Source organism: Danio rerio, chromosome 6 (genome assembly GCF_052040795.2).
Source record: "Danio rerio strain M-AB ecotype USA chromosome 6, GRCz13ab, whole genome shotgun sequence".
Taxonomy (NCBI): domain Eukaryota; kingdom Metazoa; phylum Chordata; class Actinopteri; order Cypriniformes; family Danionidae; genus Danio; species Danio rerio.
Window position 1 is genome coordinate 46,131,731 of NC_141026.1, and position 20,701 is coordinate 46,152,431.

The 20,701-nt window shown below is 37.9% G+C and overlaps 1 protein-coding gene across 1 annotated transcript in view; it reads right to left on the reverse strand.

The window, feature by feature from the left end:
* The window catches only part of rybpb (RING1 and YY1 binding protein b), a 33,906-nt gene extending 13,546 nt beyond the window's left edge, over positions 1 to 20,360 (reverse strand). Inside the window, 2 exon segments of the mRNA NM_001012373.2 lie at positions 19,533 to 19,658; positions 20,263 to 20,360. Coding sequence (NP_001012373.1) covers positions 19,533 to 19,658; positions 20,263 to 20,288 — 152 coding nt within the window. The 5' untranslated portion in view covers positions 20,289 to 20,360.
* Between the last annotated feature and the right edge of the window lie 341 nt (positions 20,361 to 20,701).

The window sequence follows — 20,701 nt, forward strand, 5'->3', positions numbered from 1 at the left end:
GCTTGAGCAGCGTATATTTGATGGGGCGTGCAAAAAGTTTTGTGCACGAGCAGAGGAAATCGGCGCGCAAGCAAAGAGATTTGCATGCTCATAGGCTATTACATAAATGCGATCTTGACTTGTGATATTGCACAGACAACATTTGTCATTGAAATAATGCCACAGGTAGTTGGTAGATCTGTGTAAAAAAAAGGCCTGCCGGCACAGCTGGAAAAAACCCTAGAGGAAACACTGGAGTGTGTATGTAAAAAAATGTTGGATATAAAAGGGAGCTTGAGCATGCAGAGCTCTTTATGTAAAAAAAAAACAGTCTAATGAATTGTAAAACTAATAAAAAGCTAATAAAGGCAATTAAATATTGTGCAATTGCTGGTTAAAAGCCTTGCAGCAGCATTCTGCATAACTTTCTGTGACAAAGAGGTAGAAAGCTTCCAGTAAGGTAGCAAGTTAACAACAATAATCTAAAAACAATCAGTCAATAATAAAACATTTTAAAAAGCACAGACAGTAGCATGGTTTAGACCCTGCGCTGTAGTACTTTGAGCACTGGGGAATTTGCTCTAATCCAGAGCTGGGATTTGTCAAAAGTGAACGATCCTCCACTTAACAGGTACTTGGCTTAGTTTACCTCCTGAGGGGGATCCAGAAATCCCTTCCAACGTGAGGTTAGCCCGGGAGTCTAGCGCAGGACAGGCCTGTGATTGATTTGATTAACCTCCCCTCGGTGGATCTCCTGCCACACGGGGAGATTTGTATCAGGGGCAGTTCAGCGAGACAGAAACAGGCCGAGTGCTTGAGCCATGAATCAGTGCCAGCTGTAACTCAGCCACGAGAGCTCACTGGCATGTCAGGACTGCTGTCAACACTCCCCGGGCACCACAAAAACCACACAATGCATTATTTACTAATCGACACATGACTACCTCATCACAACCTCGCCCTGGTGACTGGGAGTCGTGTATGAACACAGGTGGCACCTCTCCAGTGGGAAGAGCACACAGTTTGAGATGGACAGCGACCAAACTCATATTAGCGAACACACCAAGTCTAAGGAAACCAAATTGGAGTTGTATGAGAGAGGTCATTGTGGCTCATGGACTATATTTTGGAAAAACATACTGCTCGTACAATGGATTAATCAAGGCATATGCCACATTTTATTTGACAAATGAAAACGAGGCTATGGGGGACACTGTGCTGTTGTATTGGAGTCACGTAATTTAGCTAACAACCACAGAGATTGGGGTTTTAAAAACGTTTTCTGTGTACAAAAAATTAGGAATTTGGTACCAATCAATACTTAAAATTTTGAAAACGTCCATTTCCCACTAACATTCAAGCGCTACTGTGCACGTTCTTACAGCGCTGAGTTGTTCTGTTCACATGCTCAACAGAAATGACTGTGATTGGCCCTGAAGCTCATAAGTTCACTAAACTCGCCGCTGTTTACTACATGTAATCACAGATACAGGGATACTAGAGCGTTTTAAAGCCACAATTCATCAGCGCATTGCTCGTATGTCAGCTTATATAATCAAACCAGCTGATCGACGTGACTTTGAAGCCCTCCAGTGTGGTGAGTTCTGTGAACTGATGACCTTCACGGCCAATCACAGTCATTTCTGTTGAGCACATAAACACAACAGCAAATCTACGCTGTTTAAGAACCTGTTCAGTAATACTCAAATGTCAGCGGGAAATTGACATTTTCAAAACTTTAGTATCGCTTGGTACCACATTCCAGTATCATGACAAACCTACAACAAATAAATAAAAATACAGAAAAGCTGCTAGATCATGCAAACTCTTTGCTTAATAGCTTTTAACTAGGACCCTTGTCTGCTTTATATAGTATGTATACTGTGCAGAGCTTTTTCTCAGTACACATGCAACATCCAGATGACCTACATTTGACAAACACTGCAGAATTCAATACAGCACTCCATGTAGAATACTGTATCCCAAGATGCACTCCCATCCACTTATACTTTGACCAAAGAGCTGGAAGAAACAACCACAATTTACCCTATAACACCAGACATGTGATTTCATCTTGGTGCCAAGAAAATAACATTTCCTATGCAAAATAAGAAAATGGTAAATTAAAAATGTATTCAAATGCTAAATATTCATATTTTCCTCCAAGATGATAAATTGATGCAACTTGATGAATAAAATATGCGTTGGGTTACAGAATGCTAACATTTCCGGTACAGTACAGTAAAAAGTGAACTACTACACTATTCTAAGCATAGTCTAGCACTCATTCCCTTGTTGTACAGAAACCAGCTTGAGTAAAAAGGAGAAGTCAAAATACAACAAGAGAAAATGCATGGATCATTAAAAGTCACAAACCTTATCCAAGCTTTAAGATCCACCATATTATTACAAAGATACAAGTCAGTTTTAAACTACCGCTTATGCTGGGAAATTAGTTTGGTTCATTAGTTTGGTTCTTAAAGTGCATGTTGAAACTGGCTTTATGCTTATTACACACACAGCCATTTTAAAAAATGAAAGCGAGGCTGCGGTGGGAAGAAACCTGGAAGTATAGGATCAGCAGTGTAAACAAACCTCCAGCTGTTGCTGCAATTTGAAAATGCAGATATGATATAAACATCACTTTAATATCATTGTTAAGTTTAATTTAAACAGTTAAAAGCATATTAGGCATCAAACAAAACACAATCTCTTTAAGATTAATACACTTAAGTGTCCTCCTAGGCTTCGTTCCATGGCAGCAGGTAAACACTGTGAGGACGCTTCCCTGCATCAGCCTATGTAACCCAGTGACAAAAAAAAAATGCAGTTCTCTGTGGCACACCCTTGTGTTGTCTGTGATAGTGTTGTCGCAGTTCTGAAATAAAAAAAATAAATGTCCATCAACATCTAAGCACTGTTAATTCACTAGTGCTCAACAGAAATGACTGTGATTGGCTGTTAAGATTATCAGTTCATTCACCGCTCTTCAATGAGTGCAAACACAGATACACGGACCCTGGAACTTCTTAAAGCCGCGAAGATCAGTGAAGTCATCAAGCAGATCGCTCGTCTGTGTTTACACTTGGTAAACATTGATGAAGTGCAGTGAACTATTGATCTTTACGGCCAAGCACAGTAATTTCTGTGAATAGTATGGCACATCAGCGATGTTTAAGAACGCGCACAACAGTGCCTAAATGTTAGCAGGAAATTTACTTCTTTTTTTCAGTACCGAAATTCACTATCGTGACAAGTCTAATATAGTGAAAGAATCAGTTCATTAACTTGAGTTTGATAAATAGCATCTAAAACGTGTGTTTGGAAAAGAAAACGTTAGCTAACTAGTGCAATTTACCTTAACTTGGCTGAAAATGAGGTCAGACATCCCTTCTTATTTTCACTATCCATTTAGAATGGGCCTTCGGGTCTCTCAGAAGGCGGTAAAATTATAAAATTGTGTCACTTTCTCTTCGCTGATAAGAAATACAGCCAGGTACACAATGATCCTTTGTGACTTCAAGCGATACTTCCGGGTTTTTTCCCACTGCAGCCTTGATTTAGCTTTTAAAAATGGCGGCTGTGTAAAATCAAATCAGTCTATTGCCATTTCTATATCACAAAAAATAAAGGAAGATCTGCAGGCAACATGGAAAAACAACAAGGTGTATGTTATAATGCAGCCAGTAAAGGTATAACTGGTCATTTTCTAAATGTAGAACTGAGTGACAACAAGCCTTGGTGTAAAAAGCCCCCCACGGAGGCATGTGTCACTTTAAACTGATGTGTTGTAATTAATAACAGCACACATGGAGGCTCTTTAATTCCTGGAGCAGTTGGCATTTCCGTGAGACTCTGGTCTAGGCTTCAGTTACAAAACGTTAGCGGTGCAGTAAATTACGGCAGTGTTAAATGAAACAGATTGCTTGTAGAGGCAAGACAGAATGAGAGAACGCTTCAGTGAAGAGAGGCTACAGAAAAAGCGCTCAATTAACACAGCTCTCCAATTCAAGTGCAGCATAACCAGGCAATCATGGTCATTGACTCATGCATGCTATGGGGGCACAAAGTGCACTCGAGAGCGTACAATCAGGTCATATCTGCTACTCACACATAGTATCGGACTACAAGGCTGCACCTTTATAGGCGGACTGCAATCTAAAAAGCAATCTGTTGTCATTTAAAGGACAAGGCTAGTTAAACTGAAACCAGACTCTCTACTGAGCCTATGGATTTAACTAATCTCTGATGGAGAACTGCGAATGTAAAGGCAACGAAGACGCTCTTGTCCTAAATATACACTTCATTTTTTTTTAGACATTTCCTGGCAACATCCTTAAGATTCACCACTAGATTTGACATCTTTCGCCTTTTATATCACAGCAAACATGACAGTTATATGCAGTGGCAGTTCGCACAGCGCCTTGATCCTCTGGCGCAGAAGCATTAAGCGTTGGCTGGTGGGGGATGATGAAGCTGCCATGTGTGCGCGTGTTGAACAAGCTCTGGGACCGGGCTCCCATAAGCCATTCTACTAAGCGATTAGTGGCTTTGTGCCTGCAGTACAGAACGGAGATAGCGAAGAGAGCACCTAGAGAGCAGGCCTTGGGTTCCTGTGCTGTCGCTCTCAACTGGGTGGAGGACATTAAACATTCATCTCCACCTTCTGGAGGGATTCTGCCCTCCTTCTTCCCCGAGGAAATTGCTCTCTGGGGAGATCTCAGCTGTGGCGAAAAATCTAAGTGTGATATCCAACTGCTCTTCCTTGATGTGGATGTGAAATGCAATGTGAATATGAGGCAGTAGCTAACAGTGTTAGAAAAAGTAAATCAGAATAAAAACACCAAATAAAAACCAATCCGTTTCTCTTGTTTTGCTTTTTCTGGATTTATTTGTGGGGTAAAATACAATTTGCAACAATTGTAAAATGCTCTGAATGGAAGAGATCAATAAAACATAAATAAAATATGATCAAATTAGCCGAATTGTCTAGTTTACACAAATGGTAGGACAAAATTTTGATACAAACCATTTACAAATGCATTACAAAATATTTAAATGACACATGACTAAATAAGAAATGAAGTAAAAGAAAATAAGAAAATATACTTTTACTAGGCTTGAGGGGTATTTAAATTTTGATATCATCAAACCTCCCCCTTTTTTACCACAGTATTATCGTGCATAATAAAGAAAGAAAATTATGTAAGAATCATACAGCTTCCCCAAACTGTTGGCTTGTGCTTGAAACATTACGATCCTCTAACTGCAAGGCTGCGATATGAAATTTATATTATTTAACTTCCCCCACCCAAAGCAAATGCATCATTGGTTTTACTAGCCAATTAAGTGAGCACACTTCCGTTCTGCCCAATCAGAATTGCGCAACCAAACTATGCAAAACATCAATGATAAAAAACAAACAAACAAACAAGAAAAGTGCGGATGAATAGCATGATGGCATCTGCCACAAAGTGCAAATTAAATCAAAAATCGCAATATCTGTCAAAAAAGTCACAATGAGATGTTTTCCCCAAAACCACACAGCTCTACATAGCCCTGATCACTTTTTTGTTGCCCAATTTGCAAATTGCCTCGTCTATTTACAGCCTCTCCTTTCTCGTTCGGTTGAAACCCGAAATACTGCCAAACTGCAGAAGATGCGTTCTTTTTTGAGACCATGTCACTTAGTGCATGATTTGCCATCTTTCCCCACCTTTCCCTTTCACCTCCACGCTGTCCCATGATGAATACCACGCAAACGCATCTTTAGGGAATAAATAAATCATATTTTATATTTAATCCTTGCCTCCTATAAAAGTGCATTATTTTTTATGACGGTAAAGTGGTATTTGAAATTGATACTGTTGCCATTTTAAGATCCCGAGATTATACGGGGACATATTACCGTATTTCCGCCCAAGCCTAATTTTTACCCCTCATAAAAGACACAGGATTTATTCCTGTATGAAAAATTAAAGGCAGTTTGTATTTGGAAATCAGGCACAGACTCTGTGTGGGCCTGCCTATATCTAGCAAAAAAAGCAAGCAGTAAAAACAGCTTCTCTTTCTCTCTAAACATCTCTTTCACTTTTTGATCCATCCAAGAGAAGGCTTCCTGTGTTGTCTGACCTTTCACCAAAGGAAACCACACAATTCCCCTCATCACTCAGACTGCAAACCAGGTGTAATGTTTGTGTTTAACACGCACATAAGGATCCATCTATCAGCAGAGGCTTGCCGTGTTTCTTTTCACATGATGAGCTGAAAGAGCGACTCCTTTTCTGTCAGACTCTCTCAACCTTTTGACCTGCTGTTGCCTCTGACCTATATAATTACAGGGTCACTTTTTGAATCTTTAATATGCACTATTCAACAAAACAATTTGCTGAAAATTTATGTCTAGACTGGCCTGCTCTGCTAAACTAATAAGAAAAAATGCAACAAAGTGCTTTTTGTTACCCATTCAAATAGGAAACCATCTCTTGTAGATGAACTGCTCCTTTGTGATTCACTGAAAGAAAAGTTTCAATACTCCCACACTCAACTAAAATATCTTGAGACTGTGGGCATACAAAGTATTTGAAAATTAATGTCACATGTAGATAGGATTGGGTATCATTTGGTGTTATTTTGATACAGTGCTAAATCGATTCTTTTAAAAAGTTGCCAAAACGATGCCTGAACAGATACCTTTGAGCCAATTTATTTTATTTTTTTGACAAAATCATTAAAAACAAACAATATAATTATACATTTATGAAGTATGAATTAATTCATATTTTATATATTCAAATTGCATTAATATATTTCTTTTGATCATTTGTTTGTTAGCAGAATGCTAGATCTGCATTATACAATGAACAACATTAGCTTACTACTAACCTGGAGAAAGGCTGTCAAAATCAGTGAACTTATTTTTTCTAGGGTTTAGGGCTAGTAACTACACTTACATGAACATCAGTAATCTAATTATTTTGCGTTAATCAGAGCAAGACCATATGATTAAGGTGTTAACATAAGTTATTTTTTGAATGTTCCTTTCATGATCAAGTTTATAATGTTATAGTGCATAATTCGATTAACGTCATTGTGTCACCAGGCTATCCACGTTAAATCCAGAGTTTTATGTAAATTACAATTTTTTAATTTTTTACTTTAACTGCAGTTCGGCAGTTTCACTTTAATTCAGGAACATTTCATTCATGTCCCTGTGACAAACTGAGGTATTGGATGAGTATATGAAGTAAGGACTGGTGGAAGAGTGTTGTTTTAAAAGAATTTGATACCACATGTTGAATGGAAAGAAAATACCACCGCATTTCATGTCAATGATGTCTGTGGCCTTTTAAGGTAATCAAATATTGATGTTTACACGGTAGACTCTTAATCAGAGTATTGTCTTAATCATATTAAAATCAGAGTATTGATGTCCATGCAAACGTAGCCCCTGAAAGTGCCAGATGATATCTCAAGCTGTCAAAGACAGTTCATTCCTCTTGAAGTTAATTCCATGAGCTTTCAAATGTCTTAATTTTGACATGTTTCCCCCCCTTACATACAACTTTTATAAAGCATCTGCTTCACGTTGCCGTGTCAGAATCCTTGCTTGTAAAATATAGCCACACTTTACATTGCTTAGTTTAAGCAAATTAGATAAATGCAATCATGGGTTGATGAAGGGAGTCACTCTTCGGATGCGATGTACTGTGCGGTTTGCCTTCTATATCCAAGCAACAAGAAGAAATGCTAAACATCGCCGACGATGTCCATATACATCAAAGTTGTTCAGAATTAAACATTTAGAAATGGGAGCGACACAACGTGCATCTACGTGTGCCTTAAACGCACCCCCTTGATGCTTCTTCAGTCCTTGCCCATACCCATTCAGTCCATACCGGCTACAAAAGTACTGGTATTGGTACCCAACCCTATAGAGTAGCAGCATTAAATAAAATACAAACAAGTGATATTTTGTAGCACATTGTGCAACACCAAAAGCTTTTGTATAATTAAACAAATAAAGCAATTGTTCGAGAATGCTGAATTATTTGACATTTTTATAAGATTTTAACCAAACTTCTGTAATGTTTTCAATGGGGAATAAAACCTTTACATCATGAGCTCCCAGAAAAAAAAATGTTTCCATCACCTTCATATGTTATCTGTGAAGCCCTGCCCTTACTGCTCTGAAGAATTTCAATATGTCACAGAAAAACACATCAGCAAGCAATAAAGTAAGCTGACTAATCCTCTTAGCACATCTATAAACATCTATATACACAAGCAGAGCTGCAGATTGTAATGGCTTTATATTTCCTCCGGCAAAAACAGATTCCGGCTCATATCAAGACGAGCTGTCAGTCACGTCGGCTTCCATTGTCTGCCTTGCCATCTTCATCAGCGCTCTGCTCCACAGACTACAGCGAGGCAGTGGCTCTCAATCGAAACCGCTTACGTTCCCACTCAGTTAGCTGATTAAGTGTGGTCACCGAACGTCACTGACTGTGTTACGCGATCTATGCCTGAGTCAGGCGAACGGCAGCCTCCTCTGCTCCACTGACTGAATGACATGCGGCGAGTGAGGAGGAGGAGAGCGGGAGTTGAAAGAGGGTGAGCCCAGTGCTTCCCTGCGCTGGGTAATGATGTGCTCCATTCTGCCTTCCCTCTGAGAGCCTCTTGGCTGAGTGAGCACATCCCAACAGAGCCGTCCATCAAACTCAGCAGGCAGTGGCCCACAACCCCCTCCCCACAGCGCGCGCACACACACACGTACAACACGCACACTTGCTCTCTTGCATTCATTCACTCGCTCCATTCTTTTGGGCCCTTTTTTTATCTTCTCCCTGGTGCCTTGTCATCTGCCTCCCTTCAATATCACATGGCCAGCAATTTCTCTGTTGCTAAATCACTTTCAGGGCAATTTCAGCCCACCCAAACACACACTCTTAGTTCAAACTCAATACATTAATTGCTGGACAGTGGGGAAATACATAAAATCTCTCAGTTTTTAGTATGTTCATTAGATTCAAATGGATGTTTTTATGTTTAGCTTAAATATAAAACCGATCGAGCCATGAAATGTGATTTTCTGCTGGTATATGTGATTTTCTGCTGGCATGAAATGTGAAATTCTGCTGGTATATTTACACAAACTGTTGCACTGGGGTCCGTTCTTCGTACCTCGCTTAAATGATCTAAGATGATTTGGCAGATCCTGGATCTTTTAATCTTGATAACTGATCTCTCGCTAATTTGGTTCTTCAAACAAGTTCGCGAATCAGATTAGAATATCTGGATGAACTGATCTGAGATCGCTGCGTTTGTTGTTAAGGACAGATCTATCGATCCTAGAAATCATGATCAGCAATGCAACGATTGGCTGACGGCACAGCAGCGTAATGACATCATCTGATTAATATTCAATTATCCATGTGAGCAAAATTACATCAAATTAGCAGTAAACGGCTTGTTAAATATGACACGCAGTAACTTCACATTTGTTGTGAGCTGCAGGCTTTACACTTTCATTTGTCAAAACAAGAGTATTCATCATGTATTTCAATGCAAATCAATGTATTTAGTTCTTCATTTAGAAAAGATTTTCTTTATTATAGTAGCCGTTTTTTAATCGGTGTAAAGAATAACTGGTTGTTTCCAAAAGCATTTTGATATTGGTAAAGGCGTCTGCAACTTTTGTGAAGCATCACTGGCATGTTAACTGTCAAAACATGTTTATGACTGCATAAATGTATTATTGCTTTTAAAAAAAGTCACATATTGTGCATTTCTATTATACACAATTTGTACTAAATCGATCTAAAAAGTTTATATCATTAAGTTTTCTCTTTGCACCACCAGGTCTTTGTATTTTCATTTCGAGGGTGCAGATTGCATACGTTTTATTAATATGTATAACTTTATTTATTTTATTAATGACTATAACTTTTATATATAGTTAAAAAATATTTACTATTTTCCCAAGTGTATATAACTTTTACTGTAAGAAAATATCAGAACTCGGTACATACTTTCTGTATTATCTTTGCTTGAACAGAGCCGATCTAATCCTGTTTATATGAATTGAACCTGCTCCCAATCAGGTTTGACCTAGCAGATCTGTTGCCATGACAACAACTCTCGGATCAGCTTTGAAGAACGAAACGATCCTGGATTGTGTCAAATCGTCAATATCCAAATCCAGCTAATTGAGTAATCCACGTACGAAGAACGGACTCCTGATATAAACAAAAACATAAATAAAAACTACACTTATTAAAATTTCACAGCAAATGTGAACTAGGGTTGTCACGATACTGGAATTCAATACTGTCCATCTCCTGCAAACATTTAAGCGATGTGGAGCACGATCTTAAACAGAGCTGATTTGCTATTGTGTTCACGTGCTAAACAGAAAAGACTGTGATTGGCAATGAAGGTCAACGGTTCACCGAACTCACCGCTGCTTACCGAGTGTAACTACAGATACAGGGACACAGGAGCGTTTTAAAGCTAATGTCAGCTTATAGACAAACCAGCTGATCGATGTGACTTTGAAACGCTCCAGTTCCTGTATCTGTGGTTATACTCAGTAAACAGCAGTCCATTTCATTTAACTGACGACCTTCACAGCCAATCAGTCATTTCTGTTGAGCACGTGAACACAATGACAAATCAGCACGGTTTAAGAACGTGCTCCACATTGCTTAAATGTTTGCGGGAAACTGATGTTTTTAAAATTTCAGTACCGATTGATACCGAATTCCAGGATCGTGACAATCCTAATGTGATCTATATAAAACTGCATATTTAATGTTTTGAACATGTTCAGCACCTGTAGGTAATCTGAAATAAACAGTACAAATATTGTATGGAAATTTTTTTTATAAATTAGTCTGAATTATATATTGCTCTAGCACTATTCAAAAGCTCTACTTCACTCACAATATCATCAATGCATGTCAACCTTTTTACTTTAATCTCAGAATTCCTTTCTGCACATTCACTTAAATGTCTACAATCTCATTAGGAAGTTTAAAACCCTCAAATCAACACACTCCTATAGATTAAAAGCTTACGTCTGTGGTTTAGTGTGGGTCTAAAGGCTGATAACTGTGGATAAGCAAAAGTGTGTCCAAATGTGTGTGTGCAGAGGCATGGGGGAATCTGACACAGTGTTAGCACAGCCTGATTATGTACCTGATTATGTAATTTCATTATCCTCGACAATCTGCACTCAAGCAACGGCGAAGAAAATTACTGGATTGTAAATCTGTGCTCCATCAATTACACACACCGAATCTAAGCCATCCTTGCTGATTTCACGAATCAATAGTGTCAAGACAACATTATGTTATTCCAAGCGGAACAAGGCACTTCAAATCTCAATTTCCCATTGAATCATGAAAGCCTCCACATTTGAACAGATTGTATGAAATTCTTGCACAGTGACATACTTAATTTTCCATCTGCTTGCTCTATCTGCGTCTACCTTTATGTGACAGAAAGACTGTCAACAAAGATACCGTCTGTTGAGCCTGGGTGGGAAGACACCACACAATCTGACTCAATTTTGATTCTGTGACTCTATAAGTGATCAGATGACAATCATTATTTAAAGCTGAAGAAACTAGTTGTCAAATTCATATCAACTAATGTGGATATGCATTAGACTGATCAATTACAGTGAACACAATGCACTTCATAAAATACACATACACTGCAACATAAATAATTTCTATTCAAAATAAACGTATATATTTAAATCAAATTAGAGAACACATATTATAAAAAAAAATAACTGGAAAAAGAGAGTAATATTGAAATTACAGAGGAAGAGTGGAAAAGTATTTTTAAAAAACAGTGGAAGTCTGGAGGGAATTTGGTTGGAAAAATATCAATAACTTTTGTCACCCCTGAGCAGAAGAGACACTTAAACAAAAATGCAGTCAGCTGGAGACTATGTGGCTTAAATGAAGTGAATCATACATATATTCTGCTTCAAAAAGTGGCAAAAAGTTCATAAATGTATAGAGAATATATTTCATATCTCCAATGGTTTTTCTTTCTCAATGCTATGCTTAGGCCTTAAAAATCCTACGTTAGAAGAAAAATCTGACAAAAAAAAAAACTGCATAAAATTTTGCTGGTAAAAAGCCATAATCAAAAATGATTACAGCTTGAAAAACCTCAAATTAGTGACTGGTTTGACAATTTATGAAATCTATAAGATGGAGAATGAATCGTCATTTACAGACTGAGGAGTTTAATGAGACATTGAGAAAAGGAGTAGAATATGTTCTTCCTTTATGACCAAATTTAATATAAAATGTACAGTCAGAAAGATGTGAATTTGATTTTGTTGATATTGTGTATGTTTTTTGTAATGAGAGAAAACATAAAAGAAAGATGAAGAACAATACCAATTTAAAAATAAACAAATAAATAAATAAAAAAGATCCTAAAAGTACCATCCTCAGTTTCATATGTGTATAGTTTAGGGATGAAAAGGGAACATTGGGTGCCACAATATAGGTAAAAAAAAAAAGTACACAATTAAATTGTAATTGAAAAGCAATAAATTAGTTTCATCTGTTTTCCTTTTGACGAAATACAAAACAGCTATGGGTGTATTATTTTGATTGTTCTTATAATTATAATTAAATTACGTCCTAGAATTATTAATGTAACTTCTGTATTTATTTATTTTTTATTTTCTCTTTATTTATATAATTTTTTGAAATTGTTTTTTAGTTCTACAATTTATGGATTCCGATGCTTGGTTGTTTTGTGTATCCAATGTGGAAAACCCTATATACCATACAACAGTATGTATTTTGGAAACTGCAATAAAAAATAAATAAATGTTTATTGATGCAGATGCATTTAGGACATTGTTTGTGCAAGCTTGTACACAACAAGCATTTATTTATATAATGTCCTGTATGCTTTACCAATTGACTGAATTTTTTATTATTTATTAATTTACTTTTTGGCAGCTCGGTTCAGCACTACAGTGCATCTGTGAATCCAATTTCCCACCACAGAGTGGGTTTAATATTAAAAAATGCAAATACTGGAGTAAATCTAATTTACATTAAGATTAATTAATTAGTACCATAGGGAATTGCAGAATCCAGTTTTAAAAATGCAATTAGAGCTGCAAAATATATTGTTTGAGCATCGATATCGCAGTGTCTCTGCAATAGTCACATAGCAAGATATGCAATGTTGAGGTGGGATTATAGATGACCAGAAACCACAGGTCAAAACACACAATATTTGGAGACACTGCAGAATTGACGCAAAAACTCTAGACTCTCCCCAGAAAACCATAAAGCACTGTTTCTTTCACTTTCATATTTGCTCCATTGTGTTTATTTATGACTTTAGTTGGTTTATTATATCTATATAATAAAGTACATAAAATATACATTTCACTTTGCTACAAAATCATCGCAATCATTCTAAAGTAATGCCTTAACAAATAGAGCTATTTAAGTCATCTGGTAAAATCGTATTTAAATCGAGATAATAATTTAAATCGATTGCATCGGATTTTACTTTTACTGACATGAAAAATCTCATTGAACTCCGGTGAATTAGAAAAAAAAGTTCCTGTATGCAAAGCATTTAATAATCAACACTGAAAATGAAGGAAGCAAAACTGCTTGAGGAAGAAAAATCTTAGGCTGGGACCATGCAGGGAGGAAGCTTCAGGTGAAGTAAAAGTACACCGGCACTAAAGATCAAGGTAACACAAAGACCAACTGGCACTTCCCCCTGATCCGGCACATCAATCACCTTAAGAAACCCCTAATGGATTCTTCCCTCTAACCTGTGGGTGACTGATATGCATCTTGGAACACAGAAAGCACGGAATCGGATACTGAAACAAGGTGTCACATTCTTCGCTCCTGTTCTCAGGATTACAATGTAATATTAAAACATGGTGCTTTAAGGTGTGTGAGGAATGCTGTGCAGGGAAATTTGATTTCGACGGGCTCAGAGGAAAGGAGAAGATCATTTTGAAGCTCTGCTTGAGGCTTGACAGGGTTTTTTAGTTCAGATTAGTCAAAATTGAACATTAAAGCCATCTCAAGGCAACCTGAATCCAAAAGCACTACCTCACAAATTATATGCACTCCCTGCTTCTTATATATCAGACAACAAGCCTACGATGAATCAGTACAAATTTCTTCCAGTTTAACAGTAGAGTGACCCTAGATAACCCCTACTGCCATGGAAACGCAAAGTAAATGAGTCTACGAAGTGTGCAGCTGCTGTGTGGGAAATAACAGTGAGAAACATGCCCTCCAGCAAAGATGTCATCCAACTCATACAATCCTGCAAGTTGCGGATACTCAAGCATGAAAGGCATACGTATAATTCATTCAACACTTCATTAGCACACTGTTGAGCATCAAAGTGCCCGGTCTATTGCTCTGTTTGAATCTGCTATAAGACGAGATTGGCTTGATTGGATCACAAGTAAAATGATAGATACATACTCCCGTTTACACCTGGTGTTTTAATCAATCTCTTTTGTACACATTTAAATGCTTTGCTAATTTCTTTAAGTTTTTTAACAGCAGGTTTATGTATACATATATTTTCTGAACTATTTAATATTGAGAAATAAGCTTGCACAATTTAAATTATGATACACAGTGTGGGTTTTGTCCATCTAAATCTGATCGTTATTTTGTATTTTCTATTGGATTTGAGGCAGGTGATTGGCTGGGCAATTCTACAGCTTGATTTTCTTTCTCTGAAAGCATTTGAAAGTTTCCTTGGCTGTGTTCTGGATCATTGTCTTGCTGAAATGTCCACCCTAGTTTCATCTTCATCATCTTGATAATGTAGATGTTGAACTGAAGCAGCTAATAATAATTTACACTGATGAAGGGCTTTCATCTTGTCTGGGCTTTAACTGCCTTTCTACACCTCACTTTCTTCATGTGTTCAACACTTTTTACACATAACTTGATTTGTAAAGTAATTCAATTCAATTCACCTTTATTTGTATAGCGCTTTTACAATGTAGATTGTGTCAAAGTAGCTTCACATAAAAGATCATTGTTAATTAGAACAGTGTAGTTCAGTTTTTTAGTGTTTGCGTTCGGTTCGATTTTTCAATTCGATTTTTTTTTTCTTTTAATAAATGTATTTCTTAGGTTGTTATCACCATCTGGTAAAAATTTCAAGTTAACAGCACCTTTAGAAATATTTTTTCTGAGAAATATGGTGACCTGTTCAATACTTCGCCCACTGTTTTATTTCCCCCACTGTACTATGACAGCTGCAAAAATATGCTAAATACTGTATGTTATGTGTATTCAAACTACAACCGGCATGAGAAAGTTGTGCATTTGACCCTTTTTTATCATCAGTACAAGGGTTGTCGCGATACCATTAGTTAATCTTACGACATTATACCAGCTAAATATCACAATACCTTGTTTTGCAATATTGTAATTTATAACTCAAATTATAAAGAAAATTGTCAGAAATACTATATTTTATGTTATAATCAGCCTACTTGAGTTTAATAAACAATTCCCTTAAGGCCAAAAAGTATTATTTGCACCCCATTTCAATGTATTCATTCTTTTTTTGTATTTTAACACGAACATCAAATAATATATTAAAATAAAGATACAAACAATACAGAATTAAATGTTAGAAAAGGGCATTTTCCAACAAAATTAGACTATATAAAGTGGTCAAAAATTGTTTCAATGTTTCCTGTTGCTATTTTGGGTTTTTCATCAATTTTTCTCAGTCTTATCAGGCAACAATCCAAAGTAATTGAAAATTTCACTTTGGGAGTAGTTCTTTTAAAGAGATTGTACCTGTTGTTGTAGCTACTAAATAATATTAACAGGAACAGAAATTAACCGTTTCAGATGTATGTTTGAATTGAAGCATTGGAAAATGTGCAAAGGCACAGTTTTGCAACCTTAAAGGGCTCCATGGACTATTAAAATAAAATAGTCTATTGTTGCACAAACTTATAAGCACTTTAGTGACTTTTACACATGCAACATCTATTGTGGATAAATTAATAATGATGATACTACCGTTTGCAAACTTCAGTGGCACTGCCAATATTTAGAAGCCATAGTATCGCGATACTACCACACCAGTAAACCGTGCAACCCTATACAGTACAAACTTATAATTTTAGAAGAGAAAATGAAATCTGGCTAGCTGATTTTAACATGTCCCGCTAAGTTTAAGAATATAGTCAGTAGGCATAAAGTAAGTGATGTTTTGTGGCTGTGAACTACCTCTGAAAGTGCAAAATGTTCCAGTTATCACCTGTTGTTCACTTATGACTGAATTAACATTAAAATACATCTTTCGAACAGGTGTAAAAGGCCATTAAGTGAACATGCAAACCTTTGTGCAATCTATTAGTCAGTCAATCATGCAAAAGACACGGTCATGCTTAATTGACATTTTCCCTAAAAAGTCGCTTTTAAACCTCATTTAAAAAGTCTACAAACACTACACGGCAAGTTCACGCAGCATGAAATAAATCGATCTCCCTGAATTCAATAGGTTCAGATATCAGATTAAGCTACGAAAACATTCCGACCTTCTTTACATGACAAAAAAATGCATTGCTAATCTACAAGCATCCTTGCACAGGGGGTTGCCGCATGCTTTGAACCCTATAGACCAACAAAGATAAAGTAATTGGTGTGTGGAATGCGTTATCACACCACAAAGACTCGTTCATGGAGGGAAACAGAGATAAAAGGTGCTGAGATGGGAGCATAAACCGCTGCACACTTGTAAGAGAGTGCATCGTTTCTCTGCAAGCACCCTGAGCTCCCTCCCGTGCACCACTGGAATACATCAAACGTGGACAAGATGGCTAATTAGTCCTCATTACAAAGGGAGACAGGCTTCTTACATCAGCAAACAATCGCATCCATCAAAGCTTGACAGCGCAGATCAAACAGAGACAGAGCGGCTCTCTTCAGCAATATAGTGCGATTTCTATTCAGCAGCCTGATAGGAGCTGGGCTGCTGCCAGCAAGTAAGAGACGAGGGGTTTCCGACACATGGCTTCATTTCCTGTCATTACCACGAAACAAAACGCGCCTGCTTTCTGCAAACAGATCCATGAGCGCTGTGCCGGTTCGAAGGGAATAAACTGACTAATCATTATTGACAAATACACCATTTTGAAGTGTCTGACTTCTCCCGACACCTCTTCTTTCCCCCAAATGTCAGAAAAGCACTGGGTGTAAAAGAGCAGATGAAAAGGTTAGAGCACGGGATTACTGTGTGCAGCCGCATATTACTCATAGCTGTAGACACCACATCAGTCAGCTGATGAGAAGTGTTGGCGGGTTCACACATCATAACAAACACAGCCGAGTCCAGACGGACGTAAAACATACGTGCATACCTTCATTTGCTTACAGGAATACAACCACGGTGGCATTATCGGCAAACCACACATTTATTTGACTCAATCAGGGCTTTACAATCCTGAAGTAATCCAACATCTCTCTTATTTATAACATTTCAGAATACTAACTTGCAAAAAGCAGCAGATCACATTACTAGGAGGGCCAAAACTGTCAAATTCAACAGCTGGAATTAAAACCCTGTCACACTTTAAGAAAAATCAAAGAACAAGCTGGTGTGACATGAATTTGAAAAAAAAAAAATCAGGTCAACATAAAATTAATTATTGTAGCGAAAATCAGCTTGCCCTGCAAACATTCTGAAAATTAAACTTTAGCTAGCAAACACATTTAACCCTTTGATGCAAAAAAACACCTTCTCATGCACAACATGGGACTAAAGTGACCCATATTCATTATGTTATTGCCTTCCTTCTATCTATCTATCTATCTATCTATCTATCTATCTATCTATCTATCTATCTATCTATCTATCTATCTATCTATCTATCTATCTATCTATCTATCTATCTATCTATCTATCTATCTATCTATCTATCATCTATCTATCTATCTATCACAAAATATATATTTAAAAATGTAAAATATGTAAGCATCAAATAGAACAATTCAGCCATGTTTAGCTGTAAACGTGTGCCGGTGAACAGTATTTAGCAGTTAATGTGTTCCTTTTTGCAGAAATTAGAAAAATGCAAAAGTTCCTATATGGGTCATTTTTGACACTTATTTTAAAATTTGATGTTTAAAAACAGTTTAAAACTAGATATTTGATAGAAATAACATAGGAAAATAATATGGGTCATTTTAGACCCATGGTGTGTATTAAGAGGATAGTGACAGTGGTAATGATTTATATTCAAAATGTAAAAAATAAATTAAAATTAAAAGGCTTTGAGGAATTCTGGGAATACTAAGTTAAGTTAAAATCTTGCAAAGATATAGTAAAAAATAAACTTAGCCGGGTCACTTTAGACCCATGTTGTGCATCAAAAGGTTAAACAGACCATGCAGATTATGTATATGTTATGTAGGGTGGATGAGGTTCTGGGGCTCCAATTTGGGGAAATAAAAGTCTTCAGAACAGATCATGTTAAAGTGCTATGGCTGTTCCTCAGGATAATTATTGTTCAACAACAGAAAAAATAATTTGCGGGGTTTAATCTGTAGCAAATAATGCATCTTTGCCACTTTCAGAAAGCAGCCGGGCATTCTAAACTGGTGAGAGAAGGGGGGGGGGGGGGTCAATCAAGGGTGACCTCCAACCAACATGTCTAGAGCAAAGAATGAGAACCACCGGGTTAAATGACCTTTATGAAAGGACAAGAAAAACCTAGACCTGTTAGTGACGGCTTCCAACTGAATCACTCAGAAATTGGAGCAGTGAAATTATCCAATTAGACAAACCAGAAAAACAACATTAACTCTGCTTCTTTGCCCTTAGCTTTAATACAAATGAGCAGCATGTTAGTATAATTGTAAAATGAAGCAGAGTCGTTTCACTTGCTTGTGTGTCAAAACAAATGACACATCATGAAGACTGATTAAGAATTTCTGACACCACAATGACCTTTAAACTGTTGCAACCGCTCTAACATGCAGGAAAAACCCGAGAAAATCAGTTTCCTGTTATGGATCTTAACACCAAAGGTATCTGTAACAGTTTGACAGCTTAAAACACACCCAGACATTAAATACATTTGATTAAAACAGACACATGCCAGCCATACAGCTTTCAATGGGAAATCTGGCTGGAGCCACAACATGCAAACACTGCAGCACTGCATTAGCAGGTATGCGTCTGCAAGCATGCACGATCATGGAGCTGCAGTGAAAGCATTAGAACGCAAATCCAATGCAATAAAATGCGCTCAAGCTAATGAAAGACAAAGAAAGTTTGCCTTCCACTGCAGTGACTGCACAGGCTGTCTGCCACACTCAATTTAGCGCCAGTCATCAGACTGAACAAATGACATTTCACTTGCATGAGACGACTGGTGTTTCTATGAATCTTAAACAGCAAATCAACAAGTAAAGCGTCCAAATCGACAGCATTAGTGATGAGATCAGGAATGCAATGCTGCATAAGTCCATTGTAAATGCCCATACCTGGTAGACGTGCCCTTCCGTACATCACAGATGCTGCATTTGAAGGCTTCGGCACTGTTTCTGAAAGTGCACACGCTACAGTCCCAAAATCCGTTGTCCGCTGTCGGTTTGGCTTGTCTTTTTGGCCTTTAATGACAAGAGAAGCTCAAATTATTAAGGTCAACTTTCACGTTTGCCCCCTAACATCCGTCGACTCGAATGCGTTTAACCGAAGCGAAGTGGCACAGAAAGTGACAGAAAATCCGACACATGACGCGCGAGGACGGTTTATTAGAACCGGAAAATACTGGAAACGCACGCTAACCAGCTAACTAGCCACGGTTATTCTCCACAGCTTCTAGTCACCAGAGACATGTAATTCACTTAAAGGGTCTAGATTTGTGTCCGCTGGCACGGCAGCTAGCGTTAGCCAGAGAGCTAAAGATATCGCGTCGGTGAACGGCGTGAAATCGAATGTCAAAAAACGTCCGTTTAACGGCTAACTTCGATTAAAAACCCCGTCCGAAGAGGCCAGGCGTATCCCGTAGGAGAAAAATCTCTTTGTCTGAGAGGCACCGAGTCGTGTTTAGAGTCCTCTGTAAAGAAGAGAAAGCCGCCATAGCTGCGCTTGTTTCTGAGAGAAAGGAGAAACACTCCTCGAGAAAAGCATCCGAATATCCACCGAGCGAAAAAACAGCCGCGCGGACACCAAAATCGCCTCAGAAACTACCGACTGTTGACGCTTTCTTACCTGGTCGGGCTCTTTTTGTCGCCCATTGTGGAAAAATAGACTCCCAGAAGACCGAAACGGGTTCCGTAATTAACAATAATTGTGCGTAAAGGTCCGTGTGAGCTTGTATGTGTGTGTATGGTGGATCCACACTGAGAGAAGCGCTTGCAGGCAGACTCGCCTTCCCCCGACTGACTGACTGACTCTAGGCAGGGCGAAGAGACTGCGGACCCCGTGACTGCGCCGTCCAATCACCGCGGTTTTCGATTTAAAAGTCTCGCCAGAAATAATCGGCACGGATGGAGTAATACTACTACACTGCTCTCCGATTGCCAAACGTAATTAAGACTGTGTGCCTGTCGAGGTGAGAGAAAGCAGCAGTGAAAGACTGACTCGATGACTGAATGACTCTGCTATACCTCAACGGCGCTGAGGAGTGTGCGTTGAGCTGGGCTACAAA